The sequence below is a fragment of the Moschus berezovskii genome, chromosome 8 (assembly GCF_049115385.1).
Source record: "Moschus berezovskii isolate FMDL1 chromosome 8, NW_MosBer_1.0, whole genome shotgun sequence".
NCBI lineage: Eukaryota > Metazoa > Chordata > Mammalia > Artiodactyla > Moschidae > Moschus > Moschus berezovskii.
The window spans coordinates 96,834,876-96,853,026 of NC_142467.1; the positions used below are offsets into that span (position 1 = coordinate 96,834,876).

At 56.8% G+C, this 18,151-nt stretch overlaps 2 protein-coding genes across 7 annotated transcripts in view; one reads left to right on the top strand and one right to left on the bottom strand.

Moving 5' to 3' along the window:
• Positions 1-772: 772 nt before the first annotated feature.
• Positions 773-11,225, top strand: PEX11G (peroxisomal biogenesis factor 11 gamma). Its single transcript, XM_055428953.2, has 5 exons — positions 773-865; positions 3,336-3,524; positions 6,026-6,204; positions 9,867-9,929; positions 10,517-11,225. The coding sequence occupies exons 1-5, from the start codon at positions 806-808 to the stop codon at positions 10,746-10,748; spliced, it is 723 nt and encodes a 240-aa protein (XP_055284928.2). The 5' UTR covers positions 773-805; the 3' UTR covers positions 10,749-11,225.
• A 625-nt stretch (positions 11,226-11,850) lies between these two features.
• ARHGEF18 (Rho/Rac guanine nucleotide exchange factor 18) overlaps positions 11,851-18,151 on the bottom strand; it is a 104,887-nt gene continuing 98,586 nt past the window's right edge. For all 6 annotated transcript variants that reach the window (XM_088838973.1, XM_055428932.2, XM_055428934.2 and 3 more), the window contains 8 exons: positions 17,107-17,196; positions 16,688-16,812; positions 15,990-16,046; positions 15,845-15,892; positions 15,256-15,726; positions 14,583-14,901; positions 13,847-13,963; positions 11,851-13,753 (listed from right to left, as the gene is read on the bottom strand). In XM_088838973.1, coding sequence (XP_088695099.1) covers positions 13,599-13,753; positions 13,847-13,963; positions 14,583-14,901; positions 15,256-15,726; positions 15,845-15,892; positions 15,990-16,046; positions 16,688-16,812; positions 17,107-17,196 — 1,382 coding nt within the window. In that variant the 3' untranslated portion in view covers positions 11,851-13,598. The remainder of the gene's footprint in view (positions 13,754-13,846; positions 13,964-14,582; positions 14,902-15,255; positions 15,727-15,844; positions 15,893-15,989; positions 16,047-16,687; positions 16,813-17,106; positions 17,197-18,151) is intronic.

Below are 18,151 nucleotides of genomic sequence, written 5' to 3' on the forward strand. Positions count from 1 at the left end.
TTTTTTTAAGGGGACTAGTTTATTTATGCATGCATGCAGGAACTTGGGCTTCCCTGGTAGCTCAGTGGTAAAGAATCCGCCTCCCAATGCAAGAGATGCAGGAGATGCGGGTTTGACCCCTGGGTTGGGAAGATTCCCTGGAGGAGGGCATGGCAACCCACTCCAGTATTCTTGCCCGGAAAATCTCACGGAGAGAGGAGCCTGGCGGGCTAGAGTCCATGGGGTCCGCAGAGTCGGACGACTGAGCACGCAGGTACGCGGGAACACGGACGGAACCCGCGCCCCTTGTAGTTCAAGCAGAGCGCCCCAACCACTAGGCTACCAGGGAATTCCCCAAAGTTTTCTTGACTTTTTAAAACTGCCTTTTCATGGGGTCGCAGAGAGTCGGACACGGCTGAGCGACTGAACTGAACTGAACGGGATATAACAGCAAACCATGCTCTCTAAAGACAACCCGACAACGCAGAAAGGGTGAGCAGAAAAATTAGAAAACTTTCTTCTTGGACCACAGCAAACAGGTTGGTGCTTTTGCTTGGAATTCTTATGTGTGCGTGTGTGTAACTGGTTAACTTTGAAAACATGGGTAGCGGGCTCAGACCGTCCACCTAGGTGCACAGGGACGGGAGAAACCACAAGTAGAGGTCCCAAAGCTGCAAACTCCCAGAAGCAGACAAAGGGCAGACTCCCGGACAAAGGGTAGCGCCCGCGCCTGCGCATAAAGCTCCCAGGAACGCACCCGCCTCGCGCCGGGCCTGCCCCCTGGCGCGGCGAACTGACGTCACGGTGTTGTCACGGCGGAGTCGCTATGGTGGCCCTGAGCGATCTGGCGTCGGCGCTGGAGTCCTATAGGGGTCGCGATCGCCTGGTGAGGCTGGGGTGGAGCGAGGCCAGAGGTCCTGGAGTCCGGCCAAAACCCAGAGACCAGGACATTGAGGCCAGAGAGGGAGCGGGGTCACTCAGGATCCCCTCACGGCAGATGCTCTGTCCCCTAGCGGTGGACATGTAGGTTCTTCCCGCCACCCCAAGCGACTGGACATTTACAGTACCAGCCAGATCCTCACGTTTGTACATTTGAATCCAGCGGACCACTGAATTTGGTCCCAAACAGTGTCGTATGAGGATTTGGGATGTGGCAGGGCTCCCCTTAAGGCTGGACGTTTGGGTTCTGACTAAATCCCCTGAAGTTGGGCACTTAGGTTACTCTGGCCAGTTTGGCCTGGCCAAACATTCCCATGCCAAACAAACCCATGTTTGGACATTTAGGATCAGACTAAGCCACTGTAGTTAGTCCCTTAGTTGTCAAAGTCTAATATAGGGATATAAGATTTTGCACTGCTTTCCCTGTGGCTGGATGTTTAGGTTCTGACCTTCTGCTCAACTCAGATTGGGCATTTATTTAGATTGTTTCTTCCAGGCTGCTGAGGTCGGACTCTGAGCTTATCCCTATCAATCTGTTGTAGCCATGCGTTCCGGGGAACAAACTCACTCAGAAGGACAATGCAGATAGTGGAGTGCAGTTTATTACACCGGCAGGCCCAAGGCAGTTTCCTCTTAGCTAAGGACCCTGACCAGTTTTTGTGAAAACCTTATATACCCTAAGTGTACCTGCTCAAACTCACCTCCCCAAATTCTTTGAGACTAGTCTGGACAAGGTAAAAGAGAGATACGATCAAAGTTAACCCATGATCCATGTGTCACAAGACGAGATAAACAGTGGACATTTATCAATAGGCCTGTGGCCATATCTCGATAAACATAATGGAATTTACCACTTTGTTCGTTCACAGAGATAATTAGCATATTCTTTTAGGCCACAGAGAGTCCAAGTACAAGTCCTGAGGCTCTTTTATGGGGGGTTCTGGTTTTCCATTGGTATGCCATTTCTATAGACACCAGGCACAAAGTTCAGAGTCCACTGGGAGGATGACCATGCATGTAGCCTAATGTTTGCAGCCTGGCCTAAGATGGAGTCCAGCTCTGTCTGTTTCCTCCTTCAAATCTCTTACAGGTAGGCATTCCAGTTGTACTGGACTGTACCAGTGGCTGGGCATTTAGGTTCTAGGCAAATACTCTCTGATTGAGTATTCAGGTTCTAAATCCCCTGGAGAAGGAAATGGCACCCTACTCCAGTATTGTTGCCTGGGAATCCCATGGACAGAAGAGTCTGGTGGGCTACAGTCCATGGGTTTGCAAAAGAGTCGGAAGACGACTTGGCGACTAAACAACAACAACAAAGCTGGACTTTTAAAATGCAGTGTTTTTGCCATTACAAAGGTGCAAAAAGGAATTACAAGTAAAAATAATACATAAAACAACAGGAAAAAGCAATTTCTGAAAAGCAGTTGAAATAAAGATGTAAGAGTGGGGAAGCAGACCCTGTTCACCATGCTCCAGATCACCCACTGATTCCGGAATCACCACTGGGTTCCTTCTCACTAAAGTAATGCAAACAAATTATCCTTTTGTTCACTGGGTTGAGGCCTGCTCACCTTCCTAAGTCACAACCCAGCCACGGACTTTGGTCCAGCCAGGTAGATGCAAATAAGGTAGATGCAAATAGTTTTCCTGCCTGCTGGGAAAAAGGATCCAGGAGGTAAGAAATGGGGGTTTCTTTTTCTTATCCCCATCACGTGTCTCCAAAGACTGTGCCATTCATTGACATGAGCCAGAATGCCCTTAGTCTCCACCGTGCCTTTTCTTTTAAAAATTAATTTTTATTGGAGTATATAGTAGCTTTACAATGTTGTGTTAGTTTCTACCGTACAGCAGAATGAATCAGCCATCCGTATACATATATCTTCTCCATCCAGGACTTCCTTCTCATTCAGGTCACCACAGAGAACTGACAGGAGTTCCCTGAGCTATGCAGTAGGCTTTCATTAGTTACCTGTTTTGGGCTTCCCCAGTGGCTCAGATGGCAAAGAATCTGTCTGTAAAATGGGAGATTGAGATTCAGTCCCTGGGTTGGGAAGATCCTGTGGAGAAGGGAATGGCATCCCACTCCAGTATTCTTGCCTGGAGAATCCTCATGGACAGAGGAGCCTAGCAGGCTGCAGTCCATGGGGTCTCAAAGAGTCGGACATGACTGAGCGACTAACACACCCAGTTATCTGTTTTACACATAATATCAATAGTGTATACCTGTCAATCCCAATCTCACAGAGCCTTTTGCACAATGATGTCGTGTGTCTCCGTGTATCCCCCCTACAAGTATCTTTCAACTTTCCTTTGGGAGTTTGATTGAGAGTCTTCCTCCTGTTTGATCCCCCCAAGGCCTGAGGCCAGGTCAGGGCCCATCACGCTCAGTCCTACTGACTTCTTCTGGTTTCCCGCAGATCCGAACGCTGAGTTACTGCTGCCAGCTGGTGGGCGGGGTCCTGGTGGAACAGTGTCCTGCCAGGTCAGAAGTGGGGACACGCCTGTTGGCACTGTCCTCCCAGCTCAGCCACTGCAGGATCGTCCTGCGACTCTTTGATGACGCGGCCATGTTTGTCTACACTAAGCAGTACGGCCTAGGGGCAGAGGTAACGGGGGTGCATGGGGCCCCAGGGAGGGGGTGCGGACCCTGGGAAGTTGACATCTTATGGACTGGCCTTTACAAAGGCAACAGTATGGGCAGTTTATTATTTTTTCAATTTTACTTTTTTTTGAGACAATCAGATGTTCTCATTTCAATTTCAGTTAAACAAATTAACTCATTCCTAAAGACTATGTAATTAAAAAGTCTTCTTCCTGACCCTTCATCCACTGCTGTCAGCTTCTTGTGTTTCCTTAATGAGATTTCCTGCACCTGTGCTTTGCTTACATCGATAGTTACATGACTTTTACTTTCATCTGCCACTTGCTCTTTTCATGGAACTGTGCAACTTGGAGGTCATTCCATATCAGTCCAAAATAAGCTCCTTCTGGGAATTCCCTGGTGGTCCAGCAGTTAGGACTCAGCACTTTCACTGCTGCAGAAGAGTGCGCCCTCAGTCGTGTCTAACTCTTTGCGACCCCCATGGACTATAGCCCTCCAGGCTTCTCTGTCTGTGAGATTCTCCAGGCAAGAATACTTGAGTGAGTTGCCATTTCCTCCTGCAGGGGATCTTCCCAGCCCAGCGATCTAATCGGCATCTTTTGCATCTCCTGCATTGGCAGGCAGATTCTTTACCACTGCGCCACCTGAGAAGCCCCTTCACTGCAGAGGGCCTGAGTATAATCCCCGTTTGGGGAACTAACATCCCTTCAAGCCATGTGCCTTGGCAAAAAAAACAAAAACAAAAAGAAGCTCCTTCCTTCTTTAGGGCCTCAGGGTACACATGTATAGCCGGATGGTGACTTACTGAACTGGTCCCCTGTTGGACACGTAGATTATTTATAAGATCTTTCAGATACAGCAGAACCTCATCATGTCACCTGTGGGTCTAGAGTGATGCTCCTCACCTGGGGAGGGGGCAGCAGGGAATGTGATCTTGCTTTCCCAGGGGATGGGCTGAGAAGCTGCCCTGGGCCAGCCTGGCCAAGTTACGCCCCCTTCCTGGGCTGCCCTGCCCTTCCCCTGACCCTCTGGGGGGTCTCCTCCCAGACTCACTTGCTCAGATGCTCCCCCATCCCACCCCAGTGCCCATGGCCTGATTATCCCCAATCTCAAGGGTTTGCCTGGGCCTTCCTTCTGTGTTGACACCCATCTCTCCAGCCTCCTCTTTGATGAGGGCATGTTCCCTGCACTGTCCCCCCAACCATCTCCTCTGTGAAGACTCCCCTGAGTCCCTAGGTGAGGGGGGTGCCTCTGTGCATCTCGTATATCCCTTAGTCAGAACAAGAACCCTCTTTGGTTGAGTGCCCTCTGCTCCTGTCTCTTCCCCAGCATAGGGCCCCAGGTCTTGCAGCTTCTCAGAAAACACCGGTGGAGTGAGCCCCCATCCTCACAGAGGGATGAAGTGTGCCGGGACACCCCAGAAGGTCCCAGATGGGATGGGGGAGCTGGAGTGGGGTTCATCACCCAGAGAGAGGCAGGACCACAGCCAGCTACCGGGAAGGAGAGGGCTAGACAGGGAAGACAGGAGGGGAAGGGCACAGCAGGCAGCGAGGATGACACGGTTACAGGCTGGGAAGTGAAGGAGTTGGCCAGGGACCGCGCCAACTTGGAGGCCTGGAGGGGGTCTGGCCCTGGGGGCTGGGGCCCAGGGAAGAGGCTCCTACAGCCTTAACCAGCCTTGCCTTGCTGGGTGCTCACCCCTGTCTGATCTGGGGGAGGTGACCCAAACTTTGCAGTGAGCGTTGTGCCTGCTTCAAGCTGGCACTGGGTGTGTGGCAACCCAGCAGGCCAGCCAGCCGCCCTGCCTGGTCAGGGTTCTCTGCGGGGCTCCCTCCCCTGCCCCCTCTCAGGGTCCTGAGCCTGAGACCCATACACAGGAACTAGGAGTGCCCTGATGCCGGGCATCCCAGATTGTCCTTCACAGGAATCATCCGGGAACTTTAAAAAAAAATTCCTGGTGCCAGGGCCCACCTCAGCCTTGGTGAGGCAGAACCCGAGGCTGGGGGCTGAGTGGGGGTTTGTGAAGCTCCCCAGGCATCCCCTGAGGCGTCCCAGGAGGTGCAGTGGTAAAGAATCTTCCTGCCGGTGCAGGAGACGCAGGAGACATCTGTTTGATCCCTGGGTCAGGAAGGGCCCCTTGAGAAGGAAATGGCAACCCACTGCAATATTCTTCCCCGGGAAATCCCATAGACTGAGGAGCCTGGTGGGCTACAGTCCATGGGGTCGCAAAGAGGACACGACTGAAGCAGCTTAGCACACGTGTGCAGGGATCCCACAGCGCGGTGGAGTTGAGACCAGCCGCTCTACTGGGCAGAGGTTGACCACACTGAGAAGTCAGGCCTTTCTTCTCCCACAGTGCCAGCCATGAGCCAACCTGCTTGGCCTGGACTTTGCCCTGTGACTGCCCCCTGGTATGGCCCGAGCCCCTGAAATGGACAGTGGGTGGGTCCCACAGTGGGTCCCACCCACCCCAGGCCCAACCCCCACTCTCTTCCATTCCTGCAGGAGGAGGATGTGTTTGTCCGCTGCGTGTCCATCCTGAGCAACCTGGCCGACCAGCTCTACTACCCCTGTGAGCATGTCGCCTGGGCCGCCGATGCCAAAATCCTCCATGTGGACTCTGCCCGGTGGTGGACACTGAGCACCACCCTCTGGGGCCTCTCCCTGCTCCTGGGGGTTGCTAGGTAAGCAGCGTTGCTGCCCATCAGGAGACTGGAAGGGAGCCCCTGACATCGCCTGGGCAGGTGGGCAGGTGTGCTGGAGGGGCGGGAGTGGGGCTGTCTTTGCCTCTCCTGCTTTTCCTCCTCTTGTCATCCCTCATTGCATCCATCCCCTGCTGCTGCTGAAATGGATTCCCACAAACTTGGCAGCTTTCAGTTCAATCACTCAGTCGTGTCCGACTCTGGCAGCTTTAAGCAACACAAATCGATCATCTTAACAGTTTTGGAGGTTAGAAGTCCAAAGTGGCTCTCAGTGGGCTAACATCCAAGCGTGGGCAGGCCTGTGTTCTTCCTAGAGGCTCCGAGGGAGTCTGTTCTTGGCCTTCCCAGCTTCTAGTGTGCGTGTGTGTGTGCGTGCTAAGTCGCTTCAGTCGTGTTCAACTCTGTGCGACTCTGTGGACTGTAGCCCGCCAAGCTCCTCTGTCCATGGCATTCTCCTGGCAAGAACACTGGAGTGGGTTGCTGTGTCCTCCTTCCTCCAGGGGAATCTTCCTGACCCAGGGATCGAACCCGCATCTCTTACATCTACACGAGCGGGCAGGTTCTTTTACCACTAGCAACACCCGGGAAGCCCTCCAGCTGCTGGAGGCGCCCGCATTCCTCGGCTTGCAGCCCCTCCCTCCATCTCTGAAGCGTGTCCGTCACTCCAACTTCTGCATCTCTTGTCACAACTCCTTCTCTGACTCTGAGCCTCCTCCTCCCTCCTTTGAGGACCCCTGTGACGACACCGTCCCCCCACCCCCCGCCAGATCTTCTCTGATGTCCACACCCTTAACTCAGTTCCATCTGCAAATTCCTTTTTGAAAAAATTTATTCATTTATTTTTGGCTGTGCTGGGTCTTTGCTGCTGTGCTCGGGCTTTCTCTAGTTGTGGCGAGCAGAGGCTCCTCTTTGTTGAGGTGTGCAGGCTTCTCTTCTGAGGTGCGGTGGCTTCTCTTGTTGCCGGGCTCTAGGTATGAGAGCTTGAGTAGTTGTGGCGCAAGGGCTTAGTTGCTCTGAGGCATGTGGGGTTGTCCCAGACCAGGGATCGAACCTGTGTCTCACGCATTGCCAGGTGGACTCTTACCCAATGCACCACCAGGGAAGGCCTGCAGAGTGGTTTTTGCTGTGGAAGGGAACACACTCACATCATACGCCTGGGGACTAGGATGTGGGAATCTCTGGGGGCGGGGAGCCCGTGACTGTGCCTACCAGACCCAGGAAGAAGAAAATAACTTGGGGGGCATGGACAGAAGTGGCTGGCGTGGCTGCCTTTCCCCAAGTCCCTGGGTCCTGCTTGCATTGTCATCAGCAAACCTCAGACGAAGCAGCCAGGAGTTTCCAGACTGGCTCCGTGCTTCCGCAAACCGTAAGGTTTAATGGTTTCTTCCCCTCTGCCAATTTGCTGAGTGGGTTTGTTCAGAGCCCCCTGGCCCAGAAAGCATGGTCAAAGCAGGACCTCCAGTGCCCCTGTTTCCTGGGGACAAAGGTCTCTTAGATCCCTGAAGGGATGTGGGGCAGCCCCTGACCTCGAGGTTGGGGGCCAGTGCCCTCATCTTCTGTCCCTGGGCATACACTGACATCCAGTAGTCCTTGTCTCCCCCTCACCCTAGTGATTTGTTTACTGTAGACGGTCTGGAAAATGAGCAGACCCCAAAGTGGAAGATTCAAGTCACCCACTATCCAACCCAGAGACCGTCTCTCTTTATACTTTGGTAATTTTCCCCAGTGTTTGATTTAAAAAACAAAACTCTTCTTTTTTTGTTTAGTTGCTTTAAAATGTTGTATTAGTGTCTGCTGTATCGCAAAGCGAATCAGCTGTGTGTAGACATGGACCCCCTCTGTTTTGGATTTCCTTCCCATTTAGGCTACCACAGAGCACTGAGTTCCTTAGCTATACAGTAGGTTCTTATTAGTTATCTGCTTTATACATAGTAGTGGGCTTCCCAGGTGGCTCAGTGGTAAGGAATCCACCTGCCAAGGAGATGCTGGTTTGATCCCTGGCTCGGGAAGATTCCCTGGAGGAGAGAATGGTCACCCACTGCAGTATTCTTGCCTGGAGAAGAGGAGCCTGGCGGGCTACAGTCTATGGGGTCAAAAGGAGTCGGACACGACTGAGCCACTGAACAGCAGTGGCAGCAGTGCACACGTGTCAGTCCCAACAGCCTTTGTTTCAGACGCTGCGCTGACACGTTCTCACTTGTTTCTGCTCTCCTGGTTCAGGGGCACGGCTCCGCTTCGACGTCAGCTCCCCTCACAGTGGCTCCCCTCACAGTCTCAGCGGCTGTTATGGAGCTGGCCCTGTCTTTCTATCAGCACTGCCCCCGCCCCATGTACTCAGGGTGCCCAGGCTGGGCTCCGGGTGCTCTGAGGCCACAGCCTCTTCTGAGGCTGCCCGTGACCTGCAGCCCCAAGAGACTTCCCGTTCCTGTTTTCAGGGCTGCCTTGTTTCCCTTAATTTTTTTTTTTCTTTTAAATAGACTATTTTTTAGAGCAGTTTTGGGTTCACAGCAAAACTGAAGCGGAAGCAGAGTTTTCCCACGTACCAGCCACACACACACAGACTTCCCCACCACCCACATGGCACCACAGCCTGACATTTGTTAGTCGATGAACTGACGTTGACATGGCATAATCACCCCATGGCCATGGTTTACATCAGGGTTCACGCTCTGTGTTGTGCTTTGAGTTTGGACAAACGCTCTGTGTTGTGCTTTGAGTTTGGACAAACGTATGATAACATGTATCCACCACTGAAGTATTTCCACTGCCCTAGAAATCCTATTTTTAGGGTAAATATGCTCTGCCTGTTCTTCCATTCATCTTATTTTGTATTAAATACCTTTTAGGGTGCTTTTTATCTATTTAAAATTTCATATATTTATGGCTGCACTGGGGCTTCGTTGCTGTTCGGGGGCTACTCTCTAGTTGCAGTGGTTGGGCCTCACTGCAGCGGCTTCTCCTGTGGAGAAAGGGTTTAGGTGCTATAAAGCCTTCAGTAGTTGCAGCATGTGGGCTCAGTAATTGGCTCACGGGCTGGGCTGCCCCTCAGCATGCGGAATCTTCCCGGAACAGGGATTGAACTTGAGTCCCCTGCACTGGCAGGCAGAGTCTTAACCACTGGACCACGAGGGAAGTCCTCCATTCATTTTAGAGCAGCTAGTTTTCCCATTGTTTCTCTGTATTTGGTGTGAGCAAGGGTATGGGGGCTGGGGAGCATTTGGTGTGTGCTCATCATGATTCAATGGACACAAGTTTGAGCAAACTCCAGGAGCTGTTGAAGGACAGAAAAGGCTGGTGTGCTGCAGCCCATGGGGTTACCAAGAGCCGGACACGGCTGAGCGACTGAACATCATGACCAGGGGTCCCTAAGAACCCAGGGTGCCGGAGAGTCATCTGCCGAGGCTGCAGGGAGCAAAGGCTGGAGGGAGCACTGGAGGACACCCATCTGGTAGCTGCTTCCCCAGCTTGCAGATCCAGCCCTGGGGACCCAGAAGGTTGTCCAGACTCCCTTCAGACAGGCCCAGCCAGTGTCCAGGGTGTGTGTGTATAGGGAGGGAGTGGACAGGCTTTGCACCCATCCAGACCCCATTTACCTGGTGACCCCCTACCCAGTTGCTCCCACCCGATCCTGTGTGGTGTTGCAGGTCTCTGTGGATGGTCCTGAAGCTGAGACACAGGCTGAGGAACCCCCCGGAAGCCTTCACCAGGTACGTCATCCACGGTTCCCCTAGGTTTCTTTCAGCAAGCTGGGGGTCTGCTCAGTCAAGGAGGTGCTCAGAGTCCCCGCCCTGCCCCATGCATGCAGGCTCTGCTGGGTGGGTGTGGGGGGCTAATGTGTGCTAGGTACCGGGGCATCGCTGCGGCCCCCCGGGGGATGGGAGCCCTTTTACAGATGAGGAAACTGAGGCTAGCTGGGGGTCCTTAGGCAGGAAGTGGCAGAGCTGGGACTCCAGGGCTGAGCCTTCATGGCTGGGCCCGGGTCTGGGAGGATGATCCGAGGTGGAGTCAGTGTCCTGAGGACCAAGGTCAATCACTATCTCCTCCTGGGAAAGAATGCAGGGTAGAGCAGGTGCCCAGCACAGGCCCGGAAGCTGCGCACCCCTCCCCCGCCCGTAGACCTGAGACTCCGGTTCTCACTGTGGGCTCCCTCTGGCGGATGTGACGGTCGCAGCCTGCTGGTCCTCTGCCCTCCCCAGCACTCCTTGCCCTGTCCCTGCAGGGAGTGGGGGAGGGGGTGGGCGGGGGACAACGGGCCTTCCCTGAGCGCCCCCTCCCCCGCCCTTTGCCCCCACAGCCGGCTGACCCGGGGCAAGCAGAGGACCGTGGAGACCCAGATCTGCTCGGAGGTACTGACCCTCCTGAGCAACCTGGCGGACCTGGCCAATGCAGTGCACTGGCTGCCCCCGGGTGTCCTGTGGGCCGGCCGCTTCCCCCAGTGGCTGGTGGGCCTCCTGGGCACCCTCTCCTCGCTCCTCAGTGTGTACCAGGCAGTCCAGGCAGGCAGCCAGGCCAACACCACCCCCTGAAGGATAGGGGCGCCAGAACCCCAGCAGGGGCCCTTCCCATGGAGCGTGATTGCCCGGGAGGGGCGGGTTTCTAATCACGCAGATCACGGCCAGGTGCTGGGAGGTAGGTGTGGCTGGAGTCTGCGGTACCAGCCCCCAGAGGAGTGGGCTTGGGGGGCTGAGGCCCCCCAGGTGCTGCCTCAGCAGGGGTGGAGCAGGAAGATCCCCGAAGACTCGCTTGCAGAGGAACCAGCCCCCGGTAGGCCAGAGTCCTGTGTGCAATGAAGGCGAGCAGGGCAGCCAGGTTGGGCCTGAGGAATGTGAAAAAGTGAAGTCGCTCAGTCGTGTCCGACCCTTAGCGACCCCACGGACTGCAGCCCACCAGGCTCCTCCATCCATGGGGTTTTCTAGGCAAGAGTACTGGAGTGGCTTGCCATTGCCTTCTCCCTTGAGGAATGTGCAGTGAGGATCAATTAAATGAGGTGGTGATGGTGCCAGGCCAGGTGTGAGCTGATTTCTAAGCCCTGCGTCTCCATCTGCTTATTCTCACGCCCTCTCTCTCCAGCGGTCGGGGGCACCCCCTGGGCCTTATTTCTGGGAGGGCACACAGCTTCACCCCCCAACCCCTGTGGGCCAGGGTTCAGCTTCCTGTGGGCTGGGGCTGCAGCAGAAAGCACCACCTCCTGGCCCACCTTCCCCTCCGATGCTGCAAACGCAGCCTGTTGACCCCAAGAGGCTCAGCCACAGAGGGCGGTCCTTCCTCCCCAACCGGTCCAGGTGGAATTGCTGTCTGGGGCTTCCTCACCGGGACCAGAGCAGGCTACCTGGCCTGGGTTGTCTGTGCAGTCCATCCCGTCACTAGTCTGAGCTGATGCCAAGTGGGGGTGGGGGTGGGGGCTGTTACTGGCCTGGGACATGTCCCTGCCTCCCTACACTCTCCACCCCAGGTGGAGAATCACAGCCTGGTCATCAAACAGGCCTTGGGCCTGGTGTCCAGGGCTCCCCAAGGTCCTAGCCAAACAGAGGGTCTGAGTGCTCCTGCCCCCCGCCATGTAGACTGCAGCACTGAAGTTTGGGCAGGTTATCCTAAAACAAAACCCCAAAGAAAGTGACTCCGGTCAGCTCCCCTTAGACACGTTTATTGCTAGAGTCCGGTCTTAAGTTCTAGAGTGGTTCAGACATAACCCCCAGTGAGGAAATGCTGCTATCATTGTAAAAAATGATCGTCGGGTTGACTAAGGTCATGGTCACAATTAACGAAGATGTGCAGACCCCACGGAAGTAGGAATGTTTGCTCAACTCCTAACTTTACAAACGAGACTGGGCTGCTGTACCCGGGAGTAGCCTCGGGGTCCTGGTGGGACGGGCCATGGTGCTGCCCTGCTGCAGGCACCACCTGGAAGCCTCCTTGGCCGATTCCCATCACGTGGCCTTGAACTTATCCCTGCAGGAATCCCCTGGGTGGGTGAGAGAGGATCCCATGGGTGGGATTCCCCAGGAATGTCCTCTTCACGACAGGACAGGAATGTAAATCAGCTTTTCTAAAGTGCTCCGGTGCGTCTCAGGACCAAACAGTGATTACAGAGGTGGCGTGGGTGGCCGGACGTGTCCTGGGGGAGGGGGGCCGCTGCTCCTCTGGAGCACTCCAGGACTGCTGTCAGTTCCTTGTCACCGTTGGCCGTGGTGCCCAGGCTCCTGCTCCACCCCAGACCCTGTCTTCCCACCAATGCTTGCAGGGGAGTCTGGGGTGCAGGAAAAGGCTGGAATGCTCCCTGGCCCCGAGCCTGCACTTGGCCAGAGCTGGAATGTGGGTGTGACCCACTGTCACTCCAGGACTGCCTGTGGACGCGCGGCACCACCCCAACACCTGCGGCTTCACCTGAGGCTGGACTGGTGGTCCTTGCCCTCCTCTGGGGAGCTGCTGACAACCTGAGACAGCTCACTGTGCACTCGCTGCCAACAGTAACCACCCAGGCCACACTGGTCCCTTCCACGTTCTGCTCCCACTGCTCTGTGTCACCCCAGTATCTGCCCATCCACTGCGGACGCCAGCTGGTGGGCACCTCACGGGGAAGGAGGACTCTCCATCCGGGGCTGGGACCCTCAGGCACGTGCCAGCCCTGGTGGAAGCCCTGGGCTTGGCTTCCCAGGCATTGAGTCTGAGAGGCGCTTTGGGAAAGCACCAACTTCAACAAGAGTAGGTTTTAGAAACCTCCACCAGATCAGAATGAGCTGTGGTCTGTCCTCTCCCGGTCAGCCCCTTTCAGGACGGACTTCCGAATCTGCAGGACATACGGGGTACACCATCGGCCAACCCCTTCAGCCAACCTGCCTGCCCTGTGGCCCGCTGTCCTGGGTGAACTGTGTGCCACCCCTGGGTGGGCTCACATCTTGGCCTAGAAGTTCACCACGAACCCACTCGGGTCTCTGCTATAGAAGTCAATTTGGCCTGATTCTGTGGACAGAGCCAACCCTATCGGGCCCCTTCTGGTGCCATCATGGCTCGCTGCAGGGTCTCCTGGTGGCCCTGGTCACTACCTTGGAAAGACAGCCTGGAGTGGGACTCTCCTCTGCTGGAATGGGGCGCTGTGATGGCAGATGGCAGCTCCGTGGGTTAGCTTTGCTTTAGCCTTCCATTACAAACTTTCCTTTTAACGTTAAAAAAAAAAGGTTTACAAAGTTGCCCAGGCACCACTGCTAATCCTTCAGAGCAGCCTAAAGACAGCAGGCCAGCCCTGCCTGCCCCATCCTGGCAGATGTCAGAGGAGGCCTGCTTGGGAAGGGGAGAGGGTGGGCATGGGGGTAGGGTGGGGTCACAGAGCATGAAGAGTGGGCGGTGCAGGGAGGGGTCTGCACCCCGAGCCATGCCCCCTAGAAGAAGATGACGTCTTCCTTGCTGGTTTCTTCCTTGTCGAGCGGTGTGGAGGATGGTGCCCCAGGTGGGAAGGATGACCCCCAGGCTTTGAGGGAGAGGTACTCAGTGGGGACGTCGGCTGGGCCCGGGGTTGGGGCTGGGAGGCTGGGGTCTGGAAGAGAGATGGGGTGGTGGGTGTCAGCATCAGTCAGGCACTGATCATCAGTGGATGCCAGGGGGTAGGGGGTTGGGCGGGCTGGCTCACCTTGGGGGGATGTGGAGCTGGGCAGGACGGGACTCAGCGAGCGGCGGTTCCGAGAGGTGTTCTCCTCTTTGCCCATGAGCTTGTTGAGAAGCAGCGGCTGCCTCAGGTCAAACGAGGCTGAAAGAGGGCGGAAGATACTGGGGTTTGCAGCCCCGCTCCCAGTGCCGCAGCACCCGGACCTCGCCCCACTCCCTTCAGTGCCGGTTCCCAGGGAGGGCGCCGCTCAGACAACAGGCCCCGAATTCACCGACAAAACCCAGAGCAGACACCCCTGGCGAACCAGAGGGGGCCCCTGGACTCATTCAATCTTCGGACAAGAGGCTCTGTGATGCTGCAGCCCAGGGGTCCTGGGAGCCAGGCCCTGTCCCCCTGGAGGGTCCCAGGGCCTTCCTACTGGGGAACACTGGCTCTGGGGCTAGGACTCAGTGGGGAGTAAGTAGCGTCAGTCACTGGCGGACTTCCTGCCTTTGCACAAGGGTTTCCGAGGCCTGTTTCTGAATCACCAAGGTGCTCACTTGTGTCTGATCCCAGTTTTGAGGGCCAAGGTGGAAACAGGAACTGAGTTCTGAAGTCTCTGGGGGTGGGTAGGTGGTTGTGGGTGTGTCTGTGTATGTACGCAGGCCTCACCTCCATCATCAGCTGGGGTTTCCTGCCGCTGTCTGGTCCAGAGGTAAGGGGCCAGGAGGGCACCAGGTGAGGGGAGGGAAGTGGGGGGTGCCAGGAAGCCCCAACTCACCCGAGCTGTCCCAGCGCTGGGAGCCCCGGTTCTTGCCTCCCTTGTCCTTTCCGCCCTTGGTGGAGGCTGCCAATTTGGTGGGAATCTGCTGCTGCACAGCTGCCTGCCTCTGGATCTGGTTGGTGGCACTCAGCAGCTGGATGGGCACGTCGCTCTTGGCCGGGGCGCTGTCCCTGCGGGCCACCTCGGGGCGCTCGGCATACTCGGACCCTGCGCTGGACACCAGCGAGTTGGGTCGGGGCCCCGGTGCTTTGGTCAGAGTCATGGATCCTTCCAGCCCGTTTCCATTGAAGCTGGGAGCGTGGCTTAGAGGCTGGGTCTGAAAAAGCCACAGAAGACACGTCCCAATGCTAGTTGTTCCTGCTGGAAGCCCTTCTTGGGGTACCAAGGATCAGCACGGTGCCTTGCACCAGCCCCGCCCATACTTTGCAGGCTCCAGAGTGGGGGTGGGGTTTTTGGAGAATGGATGGACCTGGCGTGCCCGCCCACCTCCCAGGCCAGGCGTGGCTTAACTGAAGCCTCTTAGCTCGGAGGGTCCCATCTGGGCACAGAGCCTGGTGCAGGCCTGATGGAGTCAACATTCCTCCCTTGTCCCGAAAACCCAGGCACGCACCCACCCACGCATGTGCACACTCAGGCTCTCAGGCACAGGCACCCTTCGGCCGGTGCTCACCTCCACTAGTGCCTCCGGCGGCAGCGCCCCGGGCGCTGTGTTCTGCTTCTTGAGCCTGCGCAGCACCTCCAGGCGCTCGCGCTCCCGCTCCACGGCGCGCTGGGCCTCGCGCAGCCGCTCCAGGTCGTGCTGGTAGGCCTGGCGCTGGCGCTCCAGCTCCTCACGCTCTTGGTTCAGCCGCTCCTGCAGCCGCAGCAACTCACTCTCGCGCTGCTGCAGCCGCGCCGAGGCCTGGTCCAGCTCCCGGCGCTGCTGCTCCCGCTCCCGCTCCCAGCGTTGCTGCTCCAGCCGCAGCTGGCCCTGCAGCTTCTGCACGCCCGCCAGCTCCTCCCGCTGCTTCTCAAAGTTGCGCTGCCGCTCCTGCTCCAGCAGCAGGTTCCCGCGTGTCGACTGCAGCCGGAACTGCTTCTCGCGCTCCTGGATGGCTGCTTTCTGAATCTCCACGTAGCTGTCCTGCTGGGCGATGACCACCTGGGGGAGGGGAGGGAGGGCAGGCTTTAGGAAGAGCCCGGCCGTCCCCCAAACCCCAGCCTCAACCTGAAGGAGGAGGGGCACATGTGGCCCGATAGGCTCCCCAAAGGCCCTGTACCTGGAGGCTGAGGAGCAGCTGGGACAGCGTCTGGATCCGCTGGATAAGCTGCAGAGAGAGGGACAGGGCCACTGGGCGCTGCAGGAAGCCCCGCTGGGTCCCAGGGACTGGGTGTGGGGACGCGGACACACAAGCCTTCACTTACCTCCAACTCCAGGACGGCAGGTGGGTGGGGGCTGGGCTCTGCACCTGGTGACTCTGCCTGGGGAGACAGCATCAACACAGAGAGCTTTTAAAGACCAATCCGACTTGAGTGGAACCCACTTATTATTGATAAGACATCCCCTTAGCATGGGCCCGGCCCCCCCACTGCTCATCTGACAAGTGCCAGCCTTGGTGTCTGGAGAATTGAGGGCAAAGGGTAGTTCCTGGGAGGCAGGAGGGTGCGCAGGTGTGGGCCCATCATGTACGAGGCTCTGAGGAGCCCAGAGCTGGGACTCTGAGCCCAGTGCTTGGCAAGGGTGGGCCTTAGGAGCCAAAGAGAGGAACAGCCAGTGACGTCACATCCGTGGAAGGTGGGCCCCTGTGTAGACTGACAGCTGGTGGTCCCCACCTAGAACCTCCCACCTATTGATGAGGCCACTGCCCTGAGCTGGTCCCCTCCCCTGCCTCGTTCCTGTGCACCTCCCACCCTGCCCTTCCTGGGGACTGCAGGAGGAACCCGCATGTCCACTTGCACATTAACTATTAGTCACTGCCGAGCGGGGTAGCACTGGCTGCTATTTGCCCCAAGAGGGAAAAACTGGACAAACCAAGCAAAGGCTGTTTGGCCTCAGAGGATAATTACAGGGACATGGGCTGACTCTGTACTGAGCTCAAGCACATTCCAAGGAGGCAACGTACCACCTTCGAGGCTTCCTCAGGGGCCCCCTGGGTGTCTCCAGGCCTCAAGTCCAGGCTGCTCACCAGGCCCTGCCAGTCTCGGGGGCTGAGGTCACTGCTGCACATGTTCTTCTGAAGACTGCCGTCTGAAACCCCAAGCCAGGTGTGTGAGATGCCTCTGGTCCCACCTGCCCTGCTCCTGGCCCCACCCCATCCCCTGGCTGGGTAGGGAACCTGGGCCACAGAAACTGGCCTGGGTGCTGCTGTCAGAACATGACTGACAAGCCCTGGGAAGTTCCAGAAACCTGACCCTGGTGTTTATAGAAGGTCGAGGAAAGCAGCAGAGATGCTGAAGAGCAAATGCCCAGATGCCGTGGAAAGGCACGCCCTCCTGCAATCGCCGAGCTCCGGGGTCCCCAGAAGGTGGCAGCACCACTTACCCTTGCCTTGGCTGCCTGCACTGCCCCCGTCCTCTGCCTGGCCGGAGGCGCTGCCCAGCCGCCTGCAGATGAAACTCTGGATGTCCTCGACTGCATAAGGAAGGGGACGGAGGGGAGCCGAGTCACCCTATGGCTCCGCCCTGGGCGTTCAGAGCCAAGCTTAGGGACCCGGGCAGAGGCCTCACAGGGTGTGGGTCATCCCCTGCACAGGTGTCCCACCTCAGACATGCCAGTCTCAGAAGAGGTGGGGTCTCAGGGGACCATGGGGTGGGAGGTGGGGGCCCTGGGCCCGGGAGGGAACTCAGCATGGCCACTACCTGTGTGCTGACCGTCACACAGGCGGTCAGGAGACACAGGAACTGGCCTCAAGGGGAGGGGGCAGGGATGGCCACACCGGGTGCTTGAGGACACACAGACTTTGGCCAGGTGAGGGGGTGGGGAGAATATTCTAGGCCGAGGCACAAGACATGAGGGGGCCTCAGGGCCCAGGAACAGTGGTGACTATAGAGACATTGGAGATGTCGGCTTGGCTGGAGGGAGCAAGACTAAGAATCCACACGGGACCCTTCCCGCTTGTTCTCTTCACTCTGATGGAAAGTTCTGGAGGGCAGGGCGTGTCTGTCTTGCCAGCTGATGAAAGAACAGCCCGTGGAAGATGTTAGGGGCTCCACAAGGACCTTGATGGCTCTGGGAAGCAGGCCGCTTATCAGCAGGCACCCCTTGGCTATGGGGACCAGGTCCTGGTGGCCAGGACCCCTAAAATAACCCACCAAACTTGTATGTGTGCCTTTTTCTGGGAAGTGCATCAGTGATCCACTCATCAGAAAAAAGAGGAACCATCTCAGTCAATTTGAGATCCCCCCTGCCCAGCACAGGGCCTGGAGCGCGGCCGGCACTGGGAGTGTTTATTGAGTGAATGTGAGATGGTGCTGAGTCTGCAGTGAGAGGCTGGCACCCGACTGGTCCAGGGACCTTCCAGCTCTAACAGAACAGAAGCGGCAGAAGCACGCGGGGATGGGGTGGCTTGCAGGCTACACAGGGCTGT

Bases quoted from the DNA above. Each gene is read 5' to 3' on its own strand.
- PEX11G (XM_055428953.2), top strand. From the start codon at position 806: ATGGTGGCCCTGAGCGATCTGGCGTCGGCGCTGGAGTCCTATAGGGGT. The intron at 866-3,335 runs GTGAGGCTGGGG...GGTTTCCCGCAG, and splicing joins ATAGGGGTCGCGATCGCCTG to ATCCGAACGCTGAGTTACTG. The intron at 6,205-9,866 runs GTAAGCAGCGTT...GTGGTGTTGCAG, and splicing joins CTGCTCCTGGGGGTTGCTAG to GTCTCTGTGGATGGTCCTGA.